At 39.6% G+C, this 19066-nt stretch overlaps 1 protein-coding gene across 1 annotated transcript; it reads left to right on the top strand.

Moving 5' to 3' along the window:
- The first annotated feature begins 567 nt into the window (after positions 1-567).
- On the top strand, positions 568-18825 carry LOC124645118 (alpha-tubulin N-acetyltransferase-like). The gene is made up of 7 exons (XM_047184864.1): positions 568-905; positions 6101-6253; positions 12892-13063; positions 13560-13717; positions 14428-14515; positions 15572-15609; positions 17998-18825. The coding sequence occupies exons 1-7, from the start codon at positions 802-804 to the stop codon at positions 18440-18442; spliced, it is 1158 nt and encodes a 385-aa protein (XP_047040820.1). The 5' UTR covers positions 568-801; the 3' UTR covers positions 18443-18825.
- Positions 18826-19066: the final 241 nt, after the last annotated feature.

The raw sequence follows: 19066 nt of genomic DNA, 5'->3' as shown, positions 1-19066 counted from the left end.
ATAATATTTTTGACTGACTTCTCTCCTCCCTTTATTTTTTATATTCACTATTTTCTTCTATTTCCATTGTTGATAACAAGTACATTTCGTTATACGACTCCAAAATTGTATGACGTTGATGAGAGACGTTCCGTTCTTTAGTAACGTATCAAGATCAGCGTCATGTAAGCATCAGCAATGAAAGTATGAAAAATAAAATCCCTCATTGTATAAAGGTGATGATCTTCCAACAGGACATGATTTTCTGCTGCTCAGTTTCGTTCCATACATATCTTATATCTAGATTTAGAAAATAAATATGAAAATATCTTTTACTTTTTACGTGACTACACTCCTCGTTTACATCACAACCACGCATCACAGTCATATTGCACCGATTTTACTAAAATGGAATATCAACTCAATATCTCTATATCCTCTTCAACCTCTCCTGAAAACAATCCTCAAAAAATACCTCATATTACAGTAACGATTAATGTTAATCGTGACATGTAACTTAAAATGTTGGTATCCAAACCGGCGTCAATTTAAAAGTGAATGTATTGACCGCGCGCCTGGCGGCTGCCTGTAGTAGAGAGAGAGAGAGAGCGAGTTCGCTTCGCGCATGGCAAATAGATTGTCAGTCGGAGGTTCGAGATCACAGCAGCCAGCCAGCCTCCCACCTTTCATTGTTCGGGTCGGAATTATTTGCAAGAGTCAGTCTGCTTCAAAATCTCGTCGCGTTCGTTACGTTCCGACAGCGAAATCTTATCAGATCCACTTTGTTAACTTTAGTGATCCATAAAACGCGAAAAGTTTAAGATGGAACGGCAAAAGGATATAAATGATATTTTTGATGAAGAAATCAGCCTTGTTTATCACAATATGCTGCCGAAGCAGTTCGCAGCTGATCCCAGAACCATGAGGTAAGATTTGCTAAGTGTTTTAAATTAAAATCAATTAGTCATGTTCGCTTAAAGATTTTTGCATGTATGGAAGGTGATGAATGTGCACTCGTCAAGGTTTGTTACCTTATTCGTGCTAGCAGAGATGTGAGAGAGGCCGCGGCGCGCTGTAACGACGCTCCGTGACATCATAGCGCATAGAGATGCTCTGGTACATGTATTGGCTTAGCACCGCAAATTATTTTTTGCACAAGCACTGTTGGTAACTACTACGAATACATGAACCTCTCCTCCGCTGAGACACCCCTCTCAATTACTCATCAATTTATTGGAAAACTGCGTCCAATTGACCTACTAGCCTATTTTTATTTTCTAATACAAAAAGAGGTGGGTAAGTCAACGTACGTACGTCGTAATTGTCTTGGGGTCGGCTTGCAGTCTCACCGTATGCAGCCGAGTACCAGTGTTTTACAAGGAGCGTCTGCTTATCTGACCTCTTCAACACAGTTACCTGGGCATCCCAATATCCCTTGGTGAGACTGGTTGTTAGACTTTCTGGCTACTACTACTGCTACCCATAACATCAGCCAATGATATTCAAATGACAGCCAGGACTAACATTATATTGTGACTTCCAAAACAGAAGAATTCATTATGACAAGATGGTCACCCATCCATAGACCAACCGCACCAAGTGTCCTCACCGATCAGTCCATGCAGCTTTGACTTATCCACAAGCTTAAGATTTTGAATAACTAGTTACTTAAGTCACTGGAAGCCGACCTCAACATAGTTGAGAAAAGGCACATGATATGAGGTACTTTAGTTACTTTTCAGGCTAATGTATTTTCATCAAAGTATGGTCTTCCTCAAATAATGGTACTCTGCTTATAAGACCTAAAATTAAGGCATCAAGATGACAAGTCGTATCAGATCACTACATTTTTATAAACAAGTCCTGGCCATTGTGCAGACCTGCAATATAACTTACAAAAAATCTACCCTCTACTGTCAATCTTAATTTTTACTAATACATAAATTGGAAATTAAGTGACATGTTCATATCGGACTTAGGGCTGACTTCCAATCACCCAATAACTTTTATCTGAAGAATATGTTTGAAGTTTAGACAGATTGTATGTAGAAAATATGTTGAACTGCCACATTTATTTCTCATGTAGAAATTAACTGATGATTGATAATGGCCCTTATATACACAATGCACACAATTTTCTAGAATGTAATGCTAATGTTCAACCCCAACTTTAAGTTGCGATTAAATCTGCAGGACAGTATATTAGTTTTATACTTTTTTGGGTCACTATTAAGGGTTTGCAATGCATTTCGTATCTTTTCTTCTATCATCTCCATCATAACACACTAAGTCAGTACAAGAACATCTTTCTGGTAGTGATCACGGGTAGTCAGAAGCCTGAAAACATGGCGTTCCTGCAGTAACTGTAGTTGAGGTCAGATAGGTACTCGCTCTGAGCTAAACACTGGTACTCAGCTGCATCCGGTTAGACTGGAAGCCGACACCAACATAGTTAGGAAGAGGCTAGCAAATGATGGTGATCACACAAACGGTTCATGTCTGCAAGCAGTTACCCTTAGGGTTTGAGTCTTATATACCTGGTGAAGGATTTTATGTTCCTCAAATTTTCAAAATAAATATGGAGATTGTAATATCAATTAGCATTTTTGATTAATTAATTACTGTTAAATTAGTTCTGAATTTATCAGACATAGTTGTTGTTTGGTTAAGCAGCTAGCTATTTTCCTGCTTCTCGAGGGAACTACTGCCCTTACCCGAATAAAATAGAGCCTGTGTTACTCGGAAATAGTTTAGCTTTACAACAGTGAAAGAATTTTTCAAATTGGTTCAGTACTTTCGTAGCCTTTGTCACACAAAGAAATTGTTCCTCTTTTTATATTAGTTTGGACAAGTGAATGAAAACTTTAAACAATTGCTATATAAACGATAATTTTCAATTAAAGACGAAAAATAGGTCGAATGTGTACCGGGAGGACGCTTACTGCGGTTCCGGTGAGTTCAATGCTCTAAGCTCCCCGGCGAGAGTGCGCCGCCGGCCGCTCTATTGATTTGCGAGCCACCTGTAGTGCAGTCTTACCATATGCACGTACTACCAACCAAACAATGTATCGTGAGAACAAAGCACTAACCAAACAGTTCTTACTATTTAGTTACAACCTACTTAGTTAAGTTTACTTCAGTTCAGATGCGGAATCTCAAATTCTTTTAACGAACAATCAAAACAATCTTTAATTATCTATTTATACCAATATAATAAAGACGAAACTTCTTTTGTCTGTTGCCGTAAGGTTCCGAAACTACGAAACCTATTTCAAAAATTATTTCACAGTTGGAAAGCTACACTCGCCCCGAGTAACGTAGGCTATATGTTTGTAATCATATAAAAACCAATTTTTACTATTTGAATCTTAGCAGGGGACGATAGACTGCTATAAAATAATAATAATAATAATAAGCCCCGCAGGGCATCTGAGGCGGATGACGGGGAGTAGCGACCCCGCGGGGCTATATATCCGAGTGCTCCAGGGAGAGTATACTGTCCCCCATCTCCGGCCTGCCGGAGTGAAGCATGACGGGGGATAGGTCTCCCGCCTCTTGGCTTGCCTTCATCGGCCGGTCAGAGTGGAGTCGCTAGAGCAGGGTTAACAGCCCACTCGGAGGGTAGGTGCCTCGTGGTAAGTGGCGAGTGGGCCGGTGATGCTGGACCCACAGGGAGCGCGTGATCTGCGTTTAAAGTCCGCCGAGGTATCCTCACCCTTCAGCCGCTCATGTACCTGTTGCCCCCTTGTTGCGATTTAGCGACTGATTCCCGGGGGCCCAGTAAGTGAGTTGGCGAGTCTCCACCTGCCATTTTTACGTGTATTTATTACATTGTTATCGGCAGGTGCCATAGTTCCCGTAGTTTCCCCATTCCTAGTCCACTAGCATCCCATCACAATAGCCCAAGTAGTTTTCATCCATAGTTAGCAATAGTTTAGCACAGAACCGGGGATTGTCCTTGGGTACATTTCTGTAGTGTATACGGGGATAATCGTCGGTTTTGTGTCGCCATTTCATTAAAGTTGTCTCAAAAGGGCTTCAGCGTGTTGGCTTCGGCCCCACGTTCGCCTCCCAAAAATCCGGGACTCTATAGTCCCGAGGTCTGGCAGAGACATACAAGATAATAATAATATTTTTATAATTGTTATAGTAGGCATTGCCATTATCGAAGACATCAATGGCGCAATGATCACCATGCCGGACTGCTTATTCTGTGGTCCCGAATTCGGTTCCCGGTTCGGTTAACATTAGTATAATGAGCAGGCTTGTTGGCCGTGGTCTATGTGTTTTAATATGTATTTACAAACATGTATTTTTGTGTAGTTTATCAGTTGTGTTAGCAGCCATAACAGAGATTAGTTAATTAACCGACCGCGTGGGAAAAAGGTGTCCCGATATTATATCATCATTATTGTATGATTCCAGAAGAGCCATCGAGTGCCTGTTATTTAAATAGTTGTTATAATTGCAGTCGAGAGACGCAGGTCGATATAGAATCGACACCGGCGCACTGGATGCGTCGGCTATGCACCGGCGCGGATGTTGCGCGCGCCTCACGCACTCGCTTTATCGATTCCCAATCAAAACTGCATTTACCTATAACGTCCATCTGCTCCGAGACACACCTTTGAGGTGTGTCCCGAGCAGTTTATCATCATTAGCCACCTATATTGAAGTGGTATTTAGGGCTCTATGCAAACTCTAGGGGCTATACGCAACCTAATCACTCAACTTCAGTTTTCAATCCCCTCGAACATGATTTTGCAGATTTAATATGTTATGATTTAATATGTATGTAAAGCATCCTGCCGGGGCTGCGGGTTGTTCGAAAGAGATACCGCGGCCCTGGTACATAAAAGGCCCACGACAGATCACGACGGTTTTTAGTCAGTAAGAGTCTGACACTCCCTCACCGCTGCTAACCCACAGCAGGAGTGGTCATTTGATGATTTTTGACGTCGTTAAAAAAAAAAGCGTCGTCCGACGTGACTCTCTAGGGAACTAAGTCCCGTAGTCTTTTAAAAAGTATCCTACCTCCGTATCTTGGGTATAAATCTACGCCATATTTATCTTAATTGGTTCAGCCCTTTCAGCGCAAATTCGTAACAAAGAAACTCACGTTCCCAGGTGACATTTGTAGATATCTGACCTCGTTGCCAGTCGCCTGAGTCTACAAGGGTATCTTGAAGAAATAGGCACTCCATTCTTCCGGTTATACCAACACCCTTTTTAATACGGGAGAGGGTAGATAGTTATTCCAAAATGATATTGCGATTTCACAATTAATGGTCTGTCTCCATGCATGCAACATGCAAGCTTGTGTGAGAAGATATTGGCACTTGTATGTAAGTACATCGTCACCGTGGGAGCCTCGACAGACACTTCAATTTAATCGGTACCTATTTATATGACTGTTGTCTTGTGAACTCCAGATGACGTACAGACGTACGATACTTCTCACTTTAGCGTCCTCTGATAAGGGTCTTTTGACACTTGATATAAGGATCTTTTCAGTAATTGTAGCATTTCTTCTTTTTGTTTAAAAAAAAACATCCTGCATCTGAGTTTCGATTTATTGTCCCGTGGAATTAACTCTACACATTTTTCCTAACATTTGATGTCATGGATTTCCGCAAAGAAACACCTGATTCTATAAGTTATGTCTTCTTGGTCTTATCGAATGAGCATACTTGGATTACTTGCCATATAAGAGTGCTCCAGAGATTTCAAATCCGTGTGACAGTCCATGTAAATAAGTATAATGTTAACGTAAGTTCTGCTAAAAGATCTGTTTACGACTGTATGGACCTACCACAACCCAAGAAGTTCGAGCATAAGTGTTATTGTGCTTTCTTAAATTTCTGTAAGATTCTACAACTGGTTAGGTTGTGGTAGGTCTGTACAGTCGTAAAGAGATCTTTTAGCAGGACTTACGTTAACATTATACTTATATACTTAAGGCTGGCTCACTAACCAAACTCTAAATAAATGCTTCTTTGTTTTTTGCTACAAAGGAGCGAAACATGCCAGGGATTTTATCTTGATCCCGAACTCAGGTGGGTATTCATTCTATTTTGTATAAGTGGTTTGAACAGGCAGTAACTCTTTGTTATGTTGTCAGGATGGTCCAGGAGCAGGTCTCGAAATTGGTAGACCGCTTGGGCGAGGAGTCGGCAGCCGCCCAGGGTCTCAACAAGCCCATCACTTCCGCAGAAAAGATGAGGAAGAATCCTGGACACGTGCTGTATATACTTGTGGACAAGTACGCTAAAGAGTAAGTCATTCTCATATTACTTTTTATAATTCTCGCCAAACTTTGTGGCGGCTTAAAACCATTTTTAACCGACTTAAAATGACTTTATTATGTGCGCGATTCTCGCTTTTGGCGCAAACCATTTTTATGGCGTTTCCGCATAGTGCTTTCAGATTTAGGAGAAGCTTTTAGTAACATATTTAGTTATCAGCTGAAATGTAATAAGTATTGTATAGTAGTACTCGGAAGTTAGTTGCAAGCCGCCTATAACTTTGGTGAGAACTTTACAATCATCCCACGCGTTACGATTTATATTAATGGCCATTTTCTCATTAGGCAATTTGTTGTGTATTTTCCATTGTGTGCTGTGCGTGTTTTTTTGCTGCCATTAAGAGATCATTACTGTTGAAATCGTAAAACGTATAAGGCAATACTTATACGGGGTGTCCACAAAGTATGGAGTTGGAGCAAAAAAAGATTTATTTTAAAAAATGTTTACTACTTCTTTGTACAATATCCTGAAAAAATACGTGTGTGTTTTCTTCCTGCCCTATTATATACAAAATTCTTGAAAAATGCTAAAATTTGGCAAGACTTTATGGTCAAAAAGTTGGCAATATTCACATTCGCACCAATTCCATTCATCCATACTTCGAAGGACACCCTGTATATGGCTCGTGTTCCTCATGATGTACAAAATATATTTCTTGCAAAATATAACGAACATAGAACTTTTTTACACACATAGAATCTGGTATGTAGTAGATAGCTGGGATATATAGAAAAGTCATTATGGCCAGTGAAGTGTAAATTGTGTTGGCTGAGCTGAGAACAAATATTATTTTTTATTGTACGATCATACTCACCTCCTGATAGAAAAGGTTGCGAGCTGAACGCGAATTGCTGAGCAATCCTGCCGCCTTGCGAATTTAGGGCTCAACGCCTTTATTATGAAAACTTACAGTGAAAACCTTTGAAAACTGTTTTTTTTTTTTGCAATAAAATACTTACGTAATGACGGCAGATAGAAGAAGATAGAAGAGTATAGAAGGAGAAAACATTCTGCGCCGACCCCAAATAAAATTGGGATAAGGGCAGGAGGAAGATGATTATGATGAATGTTTTTAGGGATAAATTTTAAGTTTTTACAATTACAAGGTTCGCACTCTAAGGCATCATATGGTTTCGCTTCTGCATCATCAGCGCAGCACATGGACTGATTTTCTGTAGATCTCGATAACATACCTTCGATCTTCTTCGGTTTGCTTACAAAAGATTGAATTTTTATAAGCTTCTATATACAGGTGATGCCCAATTCCTATTAAAAAAATTGGTTGACTGTAAAGTCGGTTTACTGACGATAGTTGAACGTGACAACGTCATAAGAAAATACTGATGGAATGGTTGCATTTTTCAAAAGAAAATTTTCATTTTATTTGTTTGATAGATATTTTGTATGGATGTAGAGAAGGAGGTTAATGGAAATCATAATTGAACTGATCAAGTTACATTTATTTGTACGCATAAATACAATTATGTCATTTTTTTTTAAATATATATATTTTTTTTCCTAAGTTCCCTAAGTAATTTCATACTGGCTCAGTGATTTAAAGAAAAAAAATATATTGATTGATTTAATTGAGAAATGGAAATTAGGATGGCATTAGATAATCAAAAGTGTTTCTAATTTAAAATATAGGTTAAATTTTCTGGTTTGACAAGAAAAAACTACTTCGTACCTTGGTACTTTTCTTATTAACATTTTTTACCTCGAATTTAATTTATTCTTTAATTAAATGAAAAACACTTTTTATAAAAAAGAAAAATATATTTTATAAAAATTGGTGTCAATTAAATTGGCCCGAAGTGTTTCGTCGTCCTGACGTACGTCAACCGCAGCTAAGAACCAATCCCGAGTGACGGCTATGACGCGATGCGCTGCGGGCCAATCACCGCTTTACCGCCGCCCCCGCGCTCCCTTCATACCACCAAAGGGACCCAATAAATCACTTCTGCGCAGGTGAAAGTCAGGGCTCGACTTCCGTGCCGGTAACTGTACTTAAGTAGCAAACGACAAGTCAGTACATGAACGCGCGATTGATTATTTAAAATGTGTAGGTAGTTATAAAAAGTAATCTCGTAATCGTGATTGCAACTACAATTTGTAGTTAGTAATCAAATTTTTTAACTACTTTTTACGATTATTTAATGTAATTTGCAGTTTTGATTACTAACTACAATATGTAGTTGTAGTTAGTAATCAGTAGTTAGATTTCATTTTGCCCAACACTGGCTATGCTCCATAATTATTTCGATCGAATAGTAAAGCAATTGATTTTTTACTCATCGTGAAATAGTTCTATTACCTTATTATTATAGTTTTGTTATAGCATAACCTACAATCGCTGCACTAGCGGACTGATGCTATTTATTTTAATTATGAAAGCACGAATATTCGACAATATATCACTGAACATATATTTAATATCGAAAGAATCATTACCTTTATCGTCGCAATTATCGTTGCTATAAACAATTTACACCACATTCACTTTTCACTGCACTTCATACTTGACGAAAATATGTAAATATATTATTGAATAGCAGCTGTTTACGCGGGCGCATCGCTCACTCAAGTGGGAGAGAGACAGATGTCGAACGCTGCCGAACGCGTAGGCCGATTGTGCGATGGAACGCCTCAGAGCGAGGTAACGCCTCAGAGCGAGGTAACGCCTCAGAGCGAGGTAACGCCGCATGAGTCATGTTTTTTCGTGCGTGCAGCCGGCTCCATCGATTTATAAGACGTTGTCACGTCAAAACAAATCGATGGTTCGATATAGGTAGGATATTGAATTCCGCCGTAACTTTACGTCTACGTCTGACCGATTAAAGATGCAGCGCATACATACATACAATCAAATGATTGTATTTTTTCGAACATTTTTAACAGACTTTCCAAAAATGGAGAAGGTTCAATTTTAAGGCATTTTTTTCTGTGTATTTTGATACCAGTTTATATCATACTTGTTTAACGGATTTATAGAGAATGTTAAAGAGTGAAGGACAGATTTTTTTAAAATAATTAATATGGAAAAAACAGCAATCTATGCGAAGACACGCTGTGAAGTCACAGTGACGTCATATCATAGATATAATATTACTAAACAAGATTGCGCACGCTCAAAATATATATTTACGAAAATGAACTCTATTCTAACGCAATAAGGTACTAAATTGGTTGCATAATACACAGAGGCAAATCCGAGCCGAGAGGGATAGTTCGAACGGAGGCTGTTTGTCTCTTTCTAACACCTTGCCAGCATAAAAAAATGTTGTGATCAAAAGTTTTGTCTTCCCAAAAACAATTGAATCACTTATATTTTTATCCTATTTTAACAATTGTAAGTCAACAAAATTAATAACAATCGCATTAATTTATTCGTATTTATTATTAAAACATAAACAACATAAATTTTTATTTTGCTTTTTTTTATTTTCTAGCGGTAACCCTGAACATTCTTGGCGCGTAATCAGCATTTAAAATTTTGTTTATATTTTTTTGTATTAAATCAATTTAAACTATTAAAATGGTGAAAAAGTGTTGCGTTTCTACTTGAAAAAGTGAATCCTATGGTGGTTGCAATATATCGTTTCACAGGTTAGCTAATAATAACATTTTCGTAAACCAAACAACTAGGGTGCCCATGAATTCTTGTAACGAGTCAAAATATGGGTGATGGATTTTAAAACTGTTGTACTATTGTTATAGCTTCCCAAAAAATGAAGAAAGGCGACATAAATGGCTCAGCAGTCTATATATGAAGTAGAAATACAAAAAAAACAGTCTTGACTTCGAATCTTCCTGCTTTTATACTGCTAATTTCCGCTAATTATTAAAAGCCTTTATTAGTATCTTAAGGTCACAAACTGCGTAAGTTAAAACTTCAATACTAATCTGTGTTTAATAATCTTAGCAAATTCGGATTTGTCTCACATAGCTTAATCTCATAGTCACCCTATTAGAAAGGGACAGACAGCCTCCGTACTAACTGTTTCACTCGGCTCGTTTTTTGGGTTTATATGCGCAGTCCTGTTTACTAATATTATGTCTATGCGTCATATATGCCTAGTTTACGGTGACTACACACCTGTCATACCGTGACGAAGGAATATTCTTTCAAATGAATCTATGGTTCTTCCGGATTTGGACGATTCGCCGCGTTTAAATGTGTTTAGTATAATATTATCTATCATATTATTAAAACAAAGTCCCCCGCCGCGTCAGTCTGTTTGTTCGCAATAAACTCGAAAACTACTGCACCGATTTTCAAGCGATTTTTACCACTCGACAGCGTGATTATCGAGGAAAATTTTAGTATATAAGATTATGTTAAATTCTCGCGTATGACGTCGCGGGCGACCGCTAGTTTCATATGAAGAATTCTACATTACAATTCGATTCTTTCGCCGCGGTCGATTCGAACAAATATGCGTTTACCATTATTGTGAAAACTCATTTTCACCAACCGCAGCGCTCTACTTGCCTATATAATGCGGTTTATTTATCACGGCTTTTTATAAAACATTTACACAAATTCGTAATCAAACTACGTGTAACTTTCTCTAGTAAATTGTTCTTTAATGGAACACAATACTGTGGGAACTTGAAAGTTAATGATGATTTATAGATATCGTGAAAGAGTAAACTTTATGATGTAGGTACATAAGGATGTATTTTATATTTTTTTTTTTTTTTACAAAAGAAGAATTCTTTGAAAGAATTTCACGGCACTCTGAACCCTTCTAAGTATATATTATGAATAGTTCTCGCTAAACTTGATGTCGGGTCACAACTAATTTCCGAGCGTACGTGACCCACGCCTTTTTTTCTTTCTCTTCAACGTTTACGTTCGTCTACGGTTTGCACATCGACTCGGGCGATGTTCAAGCCGTCATTAATTTTGACGTTAACTATACTATAAAGTGATAAGCTGCGACGCTGCGTAGTACGCATCGACACAGCCCGGCGCCGGATACCAGTTATGATTCGGCGACACGATAATAAGGCCTAAATTATAACATCAGCAGACTGAGAAGACTGCACGCGATATTTTCTACCTTAATAGACCATATAACCAACCGGAGACGCTATGCGTACAAACATCTAAATACGATAGTTAGTTCATTTACAGGACTGGCAATAGTTTCCTTGACAATTCGGTTCTACAAGAAGAAAGAATTTCTATCGCATCCCATGGGAACCTCTTTACGAACCCAGAATAGCATATAGCCTTCCTCGATAAATGGGCTATCTAACACTGATTTTTTTTTTCAAATCTGACTAGAGATTAGCGCGTTCAAACAAAGTCTTCAGCTTTATAAAATTATAGTACAGATGAGCGACATATAAAATTGTATGGCAAAAAAGTTTAAGTTAGTTAATATTGCGGAATGATAGGCGACGTCACGCACCGCTGCGCTGAGTCAGCCGGCCCCAGGCGGCCCCGGCGTTATATAACCAAACATTCTACTTACATAAAAAATAGAAAAAACCGTGATTCTGTGCTTAGTAGCACAGCCTATCATTATAGTAAGCTGTCGTGACACTCGACTGCGTACGCGGTTGATGTCAGTCTTGCTCCAAACGGTGCCTTTGCAATGCATTTCAATAACCTATCTAATGCTTTGCTTACCTGAGATAGGAGTTTCACATTAGATTAGTATGAAGCTGATGTCAAAATTCTATCTCTAGTAACCATATCAATAAACAAATAGTTTATTGAAATCTGCTATTACATAGATATCTGTGAAACTGATTTTCTCACATATGAATGGAATTAAATATCTTTAATTAGGTAATCAGATGACTTTATAATTAAGGCGTAGGTGTGACTGACGCAATATGCTACAATGCCAAATACGAACATAGATTGTATGGTGTGAATGCGTTTTGCCTTATTAACGGGTACGTTCGTCACAGTTAGACTATTGTTGAAGCTTGCGGTGTCGCGGCCATTGACACGGTAGCCTGTATCACACTTGAAAGAAAGAACAAATATATATTGACACAACACAAGACATACACAGAAATCTATACTAATATAATAGAGAAAACCCGTGATTTACAGCAATCACGACTGATACTGTCGCTGGCACATAACTTGGCAAGATTTTTTAGATGCAAAAACTCATGTCTTTTAAACAGACAATAACCATAGAAGGAAATCCAATTAATAATACCAGTTTTTACTATTTTACTAACCCCCAATATTAAATGCATCTCTGCCTGTCTTAGCAGAGCCTTTAGAGTACAAAGTTTTCTTTGCAATGGTACCTATGGAAATAGCGGTGTCTTTAAAGATGCTTTATGAATCTTTTGACGCAAAACTATCGTTTAAAGACTTAAAATCTAAATTAATACAATAATAACAATTACACAAGTGAGTAATTAATTTAAGTTATTTTATATTATGTGTTTACGTATTTGCGTAAAAAGTCCTATCATAATTGTTTGTCTTTAGTTCAGCGCTTGCTAAATGGATGGACTTGCTTTGCGACACAAATGCGCAAAATTATTCCTTACTTTTTTCTTTACCCGCTGAGATGTTATTCCATAGTTTCTTTACCTGCTGAGTCACTAATGAGTGGTATGTCTCCAGTTCTAAGGGCGAGATCATCGGTATGCTGAAGGTGGGTCGCAAGCACCTCTTCCTCTTCGATGAGAAGCAAGCAGTGCATGAAGTGGAACCGCCATGCGTCCTAGACTTCTACGTGGTGCCGGACCGCCAGCGGATGGGCTATGGATTTCGGCTGTTCGACTTTATGCTGAAGGTGAGAGCTTTTATATCTGCCTAGCCTTTTCCCTACTACGTAACGGGCCTTCCAGTGTAATTGGCAGTGTTTTACATGCAGTGTCTGCCTATTTGACCTCTCTTCAACTCAGTTAGCTGGGCAACACGATACCCGAACTCGTAAGACGGGTTGTCAGACCCGGTAGATGGTGCTGCTCCCAATATTGCCTGATATAATTAATACTACGTCCAAGGCTGATTTCGGCTGCGGCAACTGTTCTCATATAAGGAGATCAGCCAGCTGCGCAGGACATATTATAGTGCACAAGCATTTGCGCAGACACAAGTGGACTCACTATTCCTTCACTCTCATAGCCCGATAGGACGGCAATCCGACACGACCGAAGAGAGATCAGGCGCAGGACCGACATTAACGTGCTCTCCGATGCCCCGTGCATCAATACCAACTGCCTTATTAATCAGGCCTCGTTGCCTGATTACTATGTATTGCAATAATAAAACTATTGACTGTATAGGATCTCAACGTCATGGCCTGGGAGATGGCCATAGACGGGCCTTCGGAGAAGATGGAGAAGTTTCTCTCGAGGAACTTCGGCATCGATCGCCTGATGCGCCAGAGCAACAACTTTGCCGTGGCGCCAAACTTCTTCCAACAGTCGGATAATGATATCAGGTGAGAGAATTTTGAACTCCCGCAGTTAGGGATCTATCAGACAGGGAGCGGTCACGCGGTCAAGCGTTCAAGCGGTCAGCTTTGCGTTCGTTGTGTCATATTACGTTACATTGATATACTCACGCACTAGGCATTCTGTCCGCGTCGGTCAAGTAGAAGTAGTAGTAGTAGAGCTCGAACGCAGAACGCTCGACTGCAAACCGCTCTCTGTCTAATAGATCCCTTATTCAGCTATAATAAGTAGTCCATTCTGACTAAACGAGTAACCTGTTCACGACAGATGCTGGCCACTAACGAGAAACATTTTAAGTTAATAACCAAAGCACAGGTCAGTGCGATTTCTAACTTGTGTAGTTTGATCCAACCTTTATGTCGGCTCGGCACGTTTGTGCAGAAACAAAGTTATGGTAACAGCGGTAGAAGGGATGCAAGAATGCAAGAATTTTGAGATCAAAAATTGGGTAGGTGATCAGGTCAAAAATAAAATTTGGTGAAGCAGATTAATATCATTGTCACTTTAAATAGTTTTCGTTTTGGTGGACTAATTGTTTTTTTTTTTTTATTGACGTGATAGTTGTCATTTCAGTGTAACAACAGTATGTCAACTACATTAGTTGTGAGCCGCCATCAAGATTGGCGACAACTGTAGCTTAACTAATAGTGCATTAACGAAGGTGTGAAGGTCGCGAATAACTTGCTTTTTTTCACAGCAAAAAGGGCACTCTGAGTGACACCGTGCCTGCTGCCGCCTCCGTGGGACGCTTTTCTGCCCGACAGCCCACTTCTGCAATTGCCAATGTAAGTGTTTCTTTACTAACTACATTATTTATCTGAACTGCTGCTAGTAAACTTGGTGAAAGAGAATAATCTTTAATTTTATACTAATATTTTAAAAAGGAACCATAGGGTTGGTTTTACCTTTTACCCTTGATTATATGACTTGTTAGGGTATATTTCATCCAGGTACATAACCTCATAAAAAGGAGCTTAGCCAACTGCGCAGGACATAATGATAGTGCACAAGCATTTGCGCAGACACAAGTGCACTCATTATTCCTTCACTCTCATAGCCCGATGGGACGGCAACCCGACACGACCGGAGAGAGATCAGACGCAGAACCGACATATTACCGACGCGCATTATTTTCAAAATCTCTCCGGTTTTGAATAAAAAAATACAAAATGGTGCAACGACCACCGACGTTTCAGATCCTACGCTGGTACTGAGGTCTGAAGTCGCTTCTCTCACTCTTCTCTTCTCTTACTCTGTACGGTTCTCGCCAAACTTAATGGCGGCCCGAAATATCGCGTGAGACGTGAAGTGGAAACCATTTTAAGGTATTGCAGGAAGGGGAGGTCATCATGTATGTAGATTTCTCGCTTAACTTTCTTTCTGAAGTTAGCCAGACATTACCAAGTTTTTTCATATATTTTTTGATCATCGTTAAGTCACTAATTGCCAACTTCGGACATGCAAGACTTCTCGACGATATGCCCAAGAATTCAAATGGCTGACTTCAGAGATGCAGTCATTATGGTACTTTTGCTCGGAAATAAGTAGCGATTCGCCATCAAGTTTAGCGAGAACTGTATTACCATTATTAGTGTTCTTAGACTTCGAAATTATTGCTCATGTAGCTCATTAGTTTATTCTTTAGAAAGTGTAAGTAGGGTAACATTATTTTGGAAGAAAATCATCAAATGACCCCTCCCGCTGTGGGTGCAGCATGAGGGAGCGTCAGACTCTTACTGACTAAAACCCACCAGGTTCCTACTTAAGCCCTTTATGTACCAGGACAGCGGTAACTATTTCATTTTTTTTAGGTAGTTAGTAATAATTGCGTTGTTTTCCAGGTAATCCACGGCGGCGCTCATGATGAGCCTGTCCGTCGGTAAGTGTCGCACTCTGCTTGACCCTAGTTTAGAGACGAACGCAACTCTGAACACTTGGGCAACGCGAATATGTGGCGTGACACATATCGTATGTATTTGGTCGAGTTATGCTAAAAAATCAGCAAACACTTATGTGACTGTAAATATTACTGATTTTATTTGTATGTTCTATTTACACGTACATGTGACACTATTAGTTTACTTGTAATTATTGTTATTACCTGTAATGTGCGAACATTCAGACTTGCGTTCGATAGTATTCGTACCTATATGTGCTATTTCTCTTTAATTTTTTGCATGAATTTAATTATTTTTTTTGATGATTTGTTTATTTTTGTAGTATTTATGTTAGCGTTTACGTTGCTTGCAGCTACGCGGTTCGGTCGCATCGAGCGATGAACTCGCACTGACGTCGGCCGGCGAGCCTCGCTCTCTTACTTAGCGCAATCGTACGCGTAGACCGCGCCACACACGCGCCACACGTGCGCCACACGCAACACACACTCGCACAACACGCACTTCACACACACAATGGCGACCACGAGCGATGGGTGTCGCCTCGACAACCCCTCGACAGCGCCTCGCGAGCGCCGCACCACAATTTTATTTGTTTAGTTGTAACAAATTCGACTTTAGTAAACTTGCCCAGGGAAATTAGTACCTTAGATCACAATCGTTATTTAAAAAATAATTATTGTGCAACATCGCCTTGACGTTTTATACATTCAAGACTTCAAATTATTAAGTTATGAAAAAACAATTTTTTGGATTTCTTATCTCATATACGCACATACATTGAAACGAAAGAATGTAAAAGTGTGCATGTCTTTAGAAATTGCAATGTTTACTGGGCTAATCATCTAATTTAATGAAGCATAGAATGATACACCGCCTAGAAGACAGCTGACAAGCCGTTTGAAACTGAATGACTTTTTATACACTTCACTTGCACCGTGCCTTTATAAGAATTTTTTTACATACATACATTCGGGACCACGAAAACACATGGGATAGATCTTAGTAAGTCTGAACTTACCTTTTTTTCTTCGCATTTGATCGTTTCATTACGGCTGGTTTAGAACAAAATTGTCAGCAGCGCAGATAATCTGCTCACTTCAGACTCGCTAAGACATATCGGCATACATTCACATATTGGATACTTGGCGTGTTTTTAATATCGTGCAGAATTAATTTTAACATGCATTTTTACAATAAATATCGTATGCATATTAAAAACATCCAAGTCCATTACACCTCATAATTTAAAAAATAGGTGTTAAGTAGTAAAATAGGTAACGTACACTGTTATCTTTTAGGTGCGATTGGTGCAAAATAGATAATTTTGAAATTTTATAAAGCCTACTAAAATTTCGAAAGTAGCCTATGTGATAGTTAGCATATCATATAATTATGAATTGTGATATATTCAGAGATGAATTATGATTAAGGTATCTGTGGAGATCAAAGGGGGAGGCCTATGTTCAGCAGTGGACGTCCTATGGCTGAGATGATGATGATGAATTATTAATTACTTACTAAATTAAACATATTTTTAGCAAAATTTTAAACGAAAAAAATATTTTTGAGCGATTTTATAAATATGAATATTATGTTATACCAATCACGCCTAAAAGATTATGTTATTCAAAGTTGCAAATGATGAAATATTGAAATGCTTGCTATTTATGTCTAAAGTTATTAACAATTTTTATAATTAATTATTAAACCTGTTAACCTATTTATAGTTTTTACTCAAATATTTTTTAATTGAAAATGATCTCATATTTGTTAGTTTTATTTATTTGGCCCTAATTAATATAAATAATTTTGGAGTTAAATTTTAATAAAAGCTAACTATGGTACTTACATTATTTAAGTTCATTGAGTCACCAACTAGCATTAACTCATGAGTCACTAAGTGGCCTGCTGGGAGGCGACAGCAGTGCTAATGCGCGCCACCCGGGTTTACCTGCAGCTTCAGATCTTCACTATCCTACAACGACACACAAATTCCTAGAAAGCATTGCGCTTTTATTACAATATTTTTTTCTGTAGCCTTATTTTTCTGTTTTATAAGTTCAATTAAGTTGTTTTAGTCTGTGTAAAGTCGCATGGTCATAGATGGTAAAATTATGTGTTCACACAAACTCTAGTAGCACAGACTTGTAGGCATTCAAATGTGCAAATGATACAGCGCACCAACTGACCACTTTAGAAACTTGAACCTGGTGGACAACATGGAACCACCAACTGGGATAGCATTAAGAAATAGATTTGTTGTTGTCTGTTTATGGCGAAATAGAAAGGGTAAGGTGCCTTTGTAATACTAACCCTGGTGTTGGGTGAGTACCAGTTTACCTAGCTGGAGTGGTAATGTTGCGCCGCAGCTCGCCGTCACCTGCCGGCGCGCCTGCGCTCCCGGTCCCCGGCCCGGCCCCCGCCCCAGCCCCGGCTCCGGCCCCAGCCCCGGCCCCGGTGCCGGCTCCGGCCGCCGCCGCGGCTCCGCGCGACTATTGGGATGACGAGCCTGAGCCGTGGGAGGACGAGCCCACGGATGAGCAGTTCGAGGCGTGCGCGTTCGACTGCGACCAGCCGGCGGCGGAGCGGCGCGACGAGTGGCGCGCGCGGGGCCCGCAGCGCTACAGCCCCGTGGAGCGGCCCGCCACGCTGGCCGTGTCGCCCGCCGCCGCGCGCCAGCAGCACGCGGCCGGCATGCCGTCCGCCGGCTCGGCCGCGCACTCGGCCGCCGGCACGCCGGGCGCGCGCCGGGACTCGCAGCTCACCGAGCGAGGCTACTTCGACGTCAAGTACTACCACAACAAGCTGTGGTAAACTCGCGACGCTCTACGTCACGCGATATTTCAATCTCCTTCTATATATATTATTATACAATTTTACAATTTTCTAATTATTTATACAAAATTCTAAAGCCGTAACGACTTCGACGTGCGCGGATAATTCAATTGTCTGCCCTTTTAGTAATTTATGATGACTGATTATTTGGAAGTGCTGTATTTTGCACACTAATATAAAATATGTATACCATAATATCTTCGTTTTAAACTCAAGATGTATATGGAACTGTTCAGGGCGAGCTTTGCTCGGTTAATTTTAATTTCCAACAGCGCGTGTGCGCCACGCGCCGCGCGCCTGAATGTTGTCTTAGGTATAAACCATGTATTTAATCGAATTCATCAATAAAAATATTTAACCCATTCCTTGTTTTAGTTAATAACGAATATCAGTAAAAGGTTCATGATCATTTCCCAAGCCTTTTCCCAACTATGTTGGGTTGGCTACCAGTGTAACCGGATGCAGCTGAGTACCAGTATTTTACAAGGAACGACTGCCTATCTGACCTGCTCAACCCAGTCTTGGTACTGTTTCTGACTAACCACAACGACTGCCGGGTCACTACAGTTTGGTGTTCCCTCCGAAATGTAAAATGTGTGTTGT

This window comes from Helicoverpa zea, chromosome 31, assembly GCF_022581195.2.
Source record: "Helicoverpa zea isolate HzStark_Cry1AcR chromosome 31, ilHelZeax1.1, whole genome shotgun sequence".
In the NCBI taxonomy this organism is placed as follows: Eukaryota; Metazoa; Arthropoda; class Insecta; order Lepidoptera; family Noctuidae; genus Helicoverpa; species Helicoverpa zea.
The sequence above is the reverse complement of the archived record's forward strand: the minus strand, read 5'-3'. Positions and strand labels throughout refer to the sequence as shown.

What these genes read in the sequence shown, in the direction of transcription:
- LOC124645118 (XM_047184864.1), top strand. Translation starts at nt 802, where the DNA reads ATGGAACGGCAAAAGGATATAAATGATATTTTTGATGAAGAAATCAGC. An exon ending in GCTGATCCCAGAACCATGAG is followed by an intron (nt 906 to 6,100) that starts GTAAGATTTGCT and finishes TTATGTTGTCAG; the next exon opens with GATGGTCCAGGAGCAGGTCT. An exon ending in CCACTTCTGCAATTGCCAAT is followed by an intron (nt 14,516 to 15,571) that starts GTAAGTGTTTCT and finishes GTTGTTTTCCAG; the next exon opens with GTAATCCACGGCGGCGCTCA.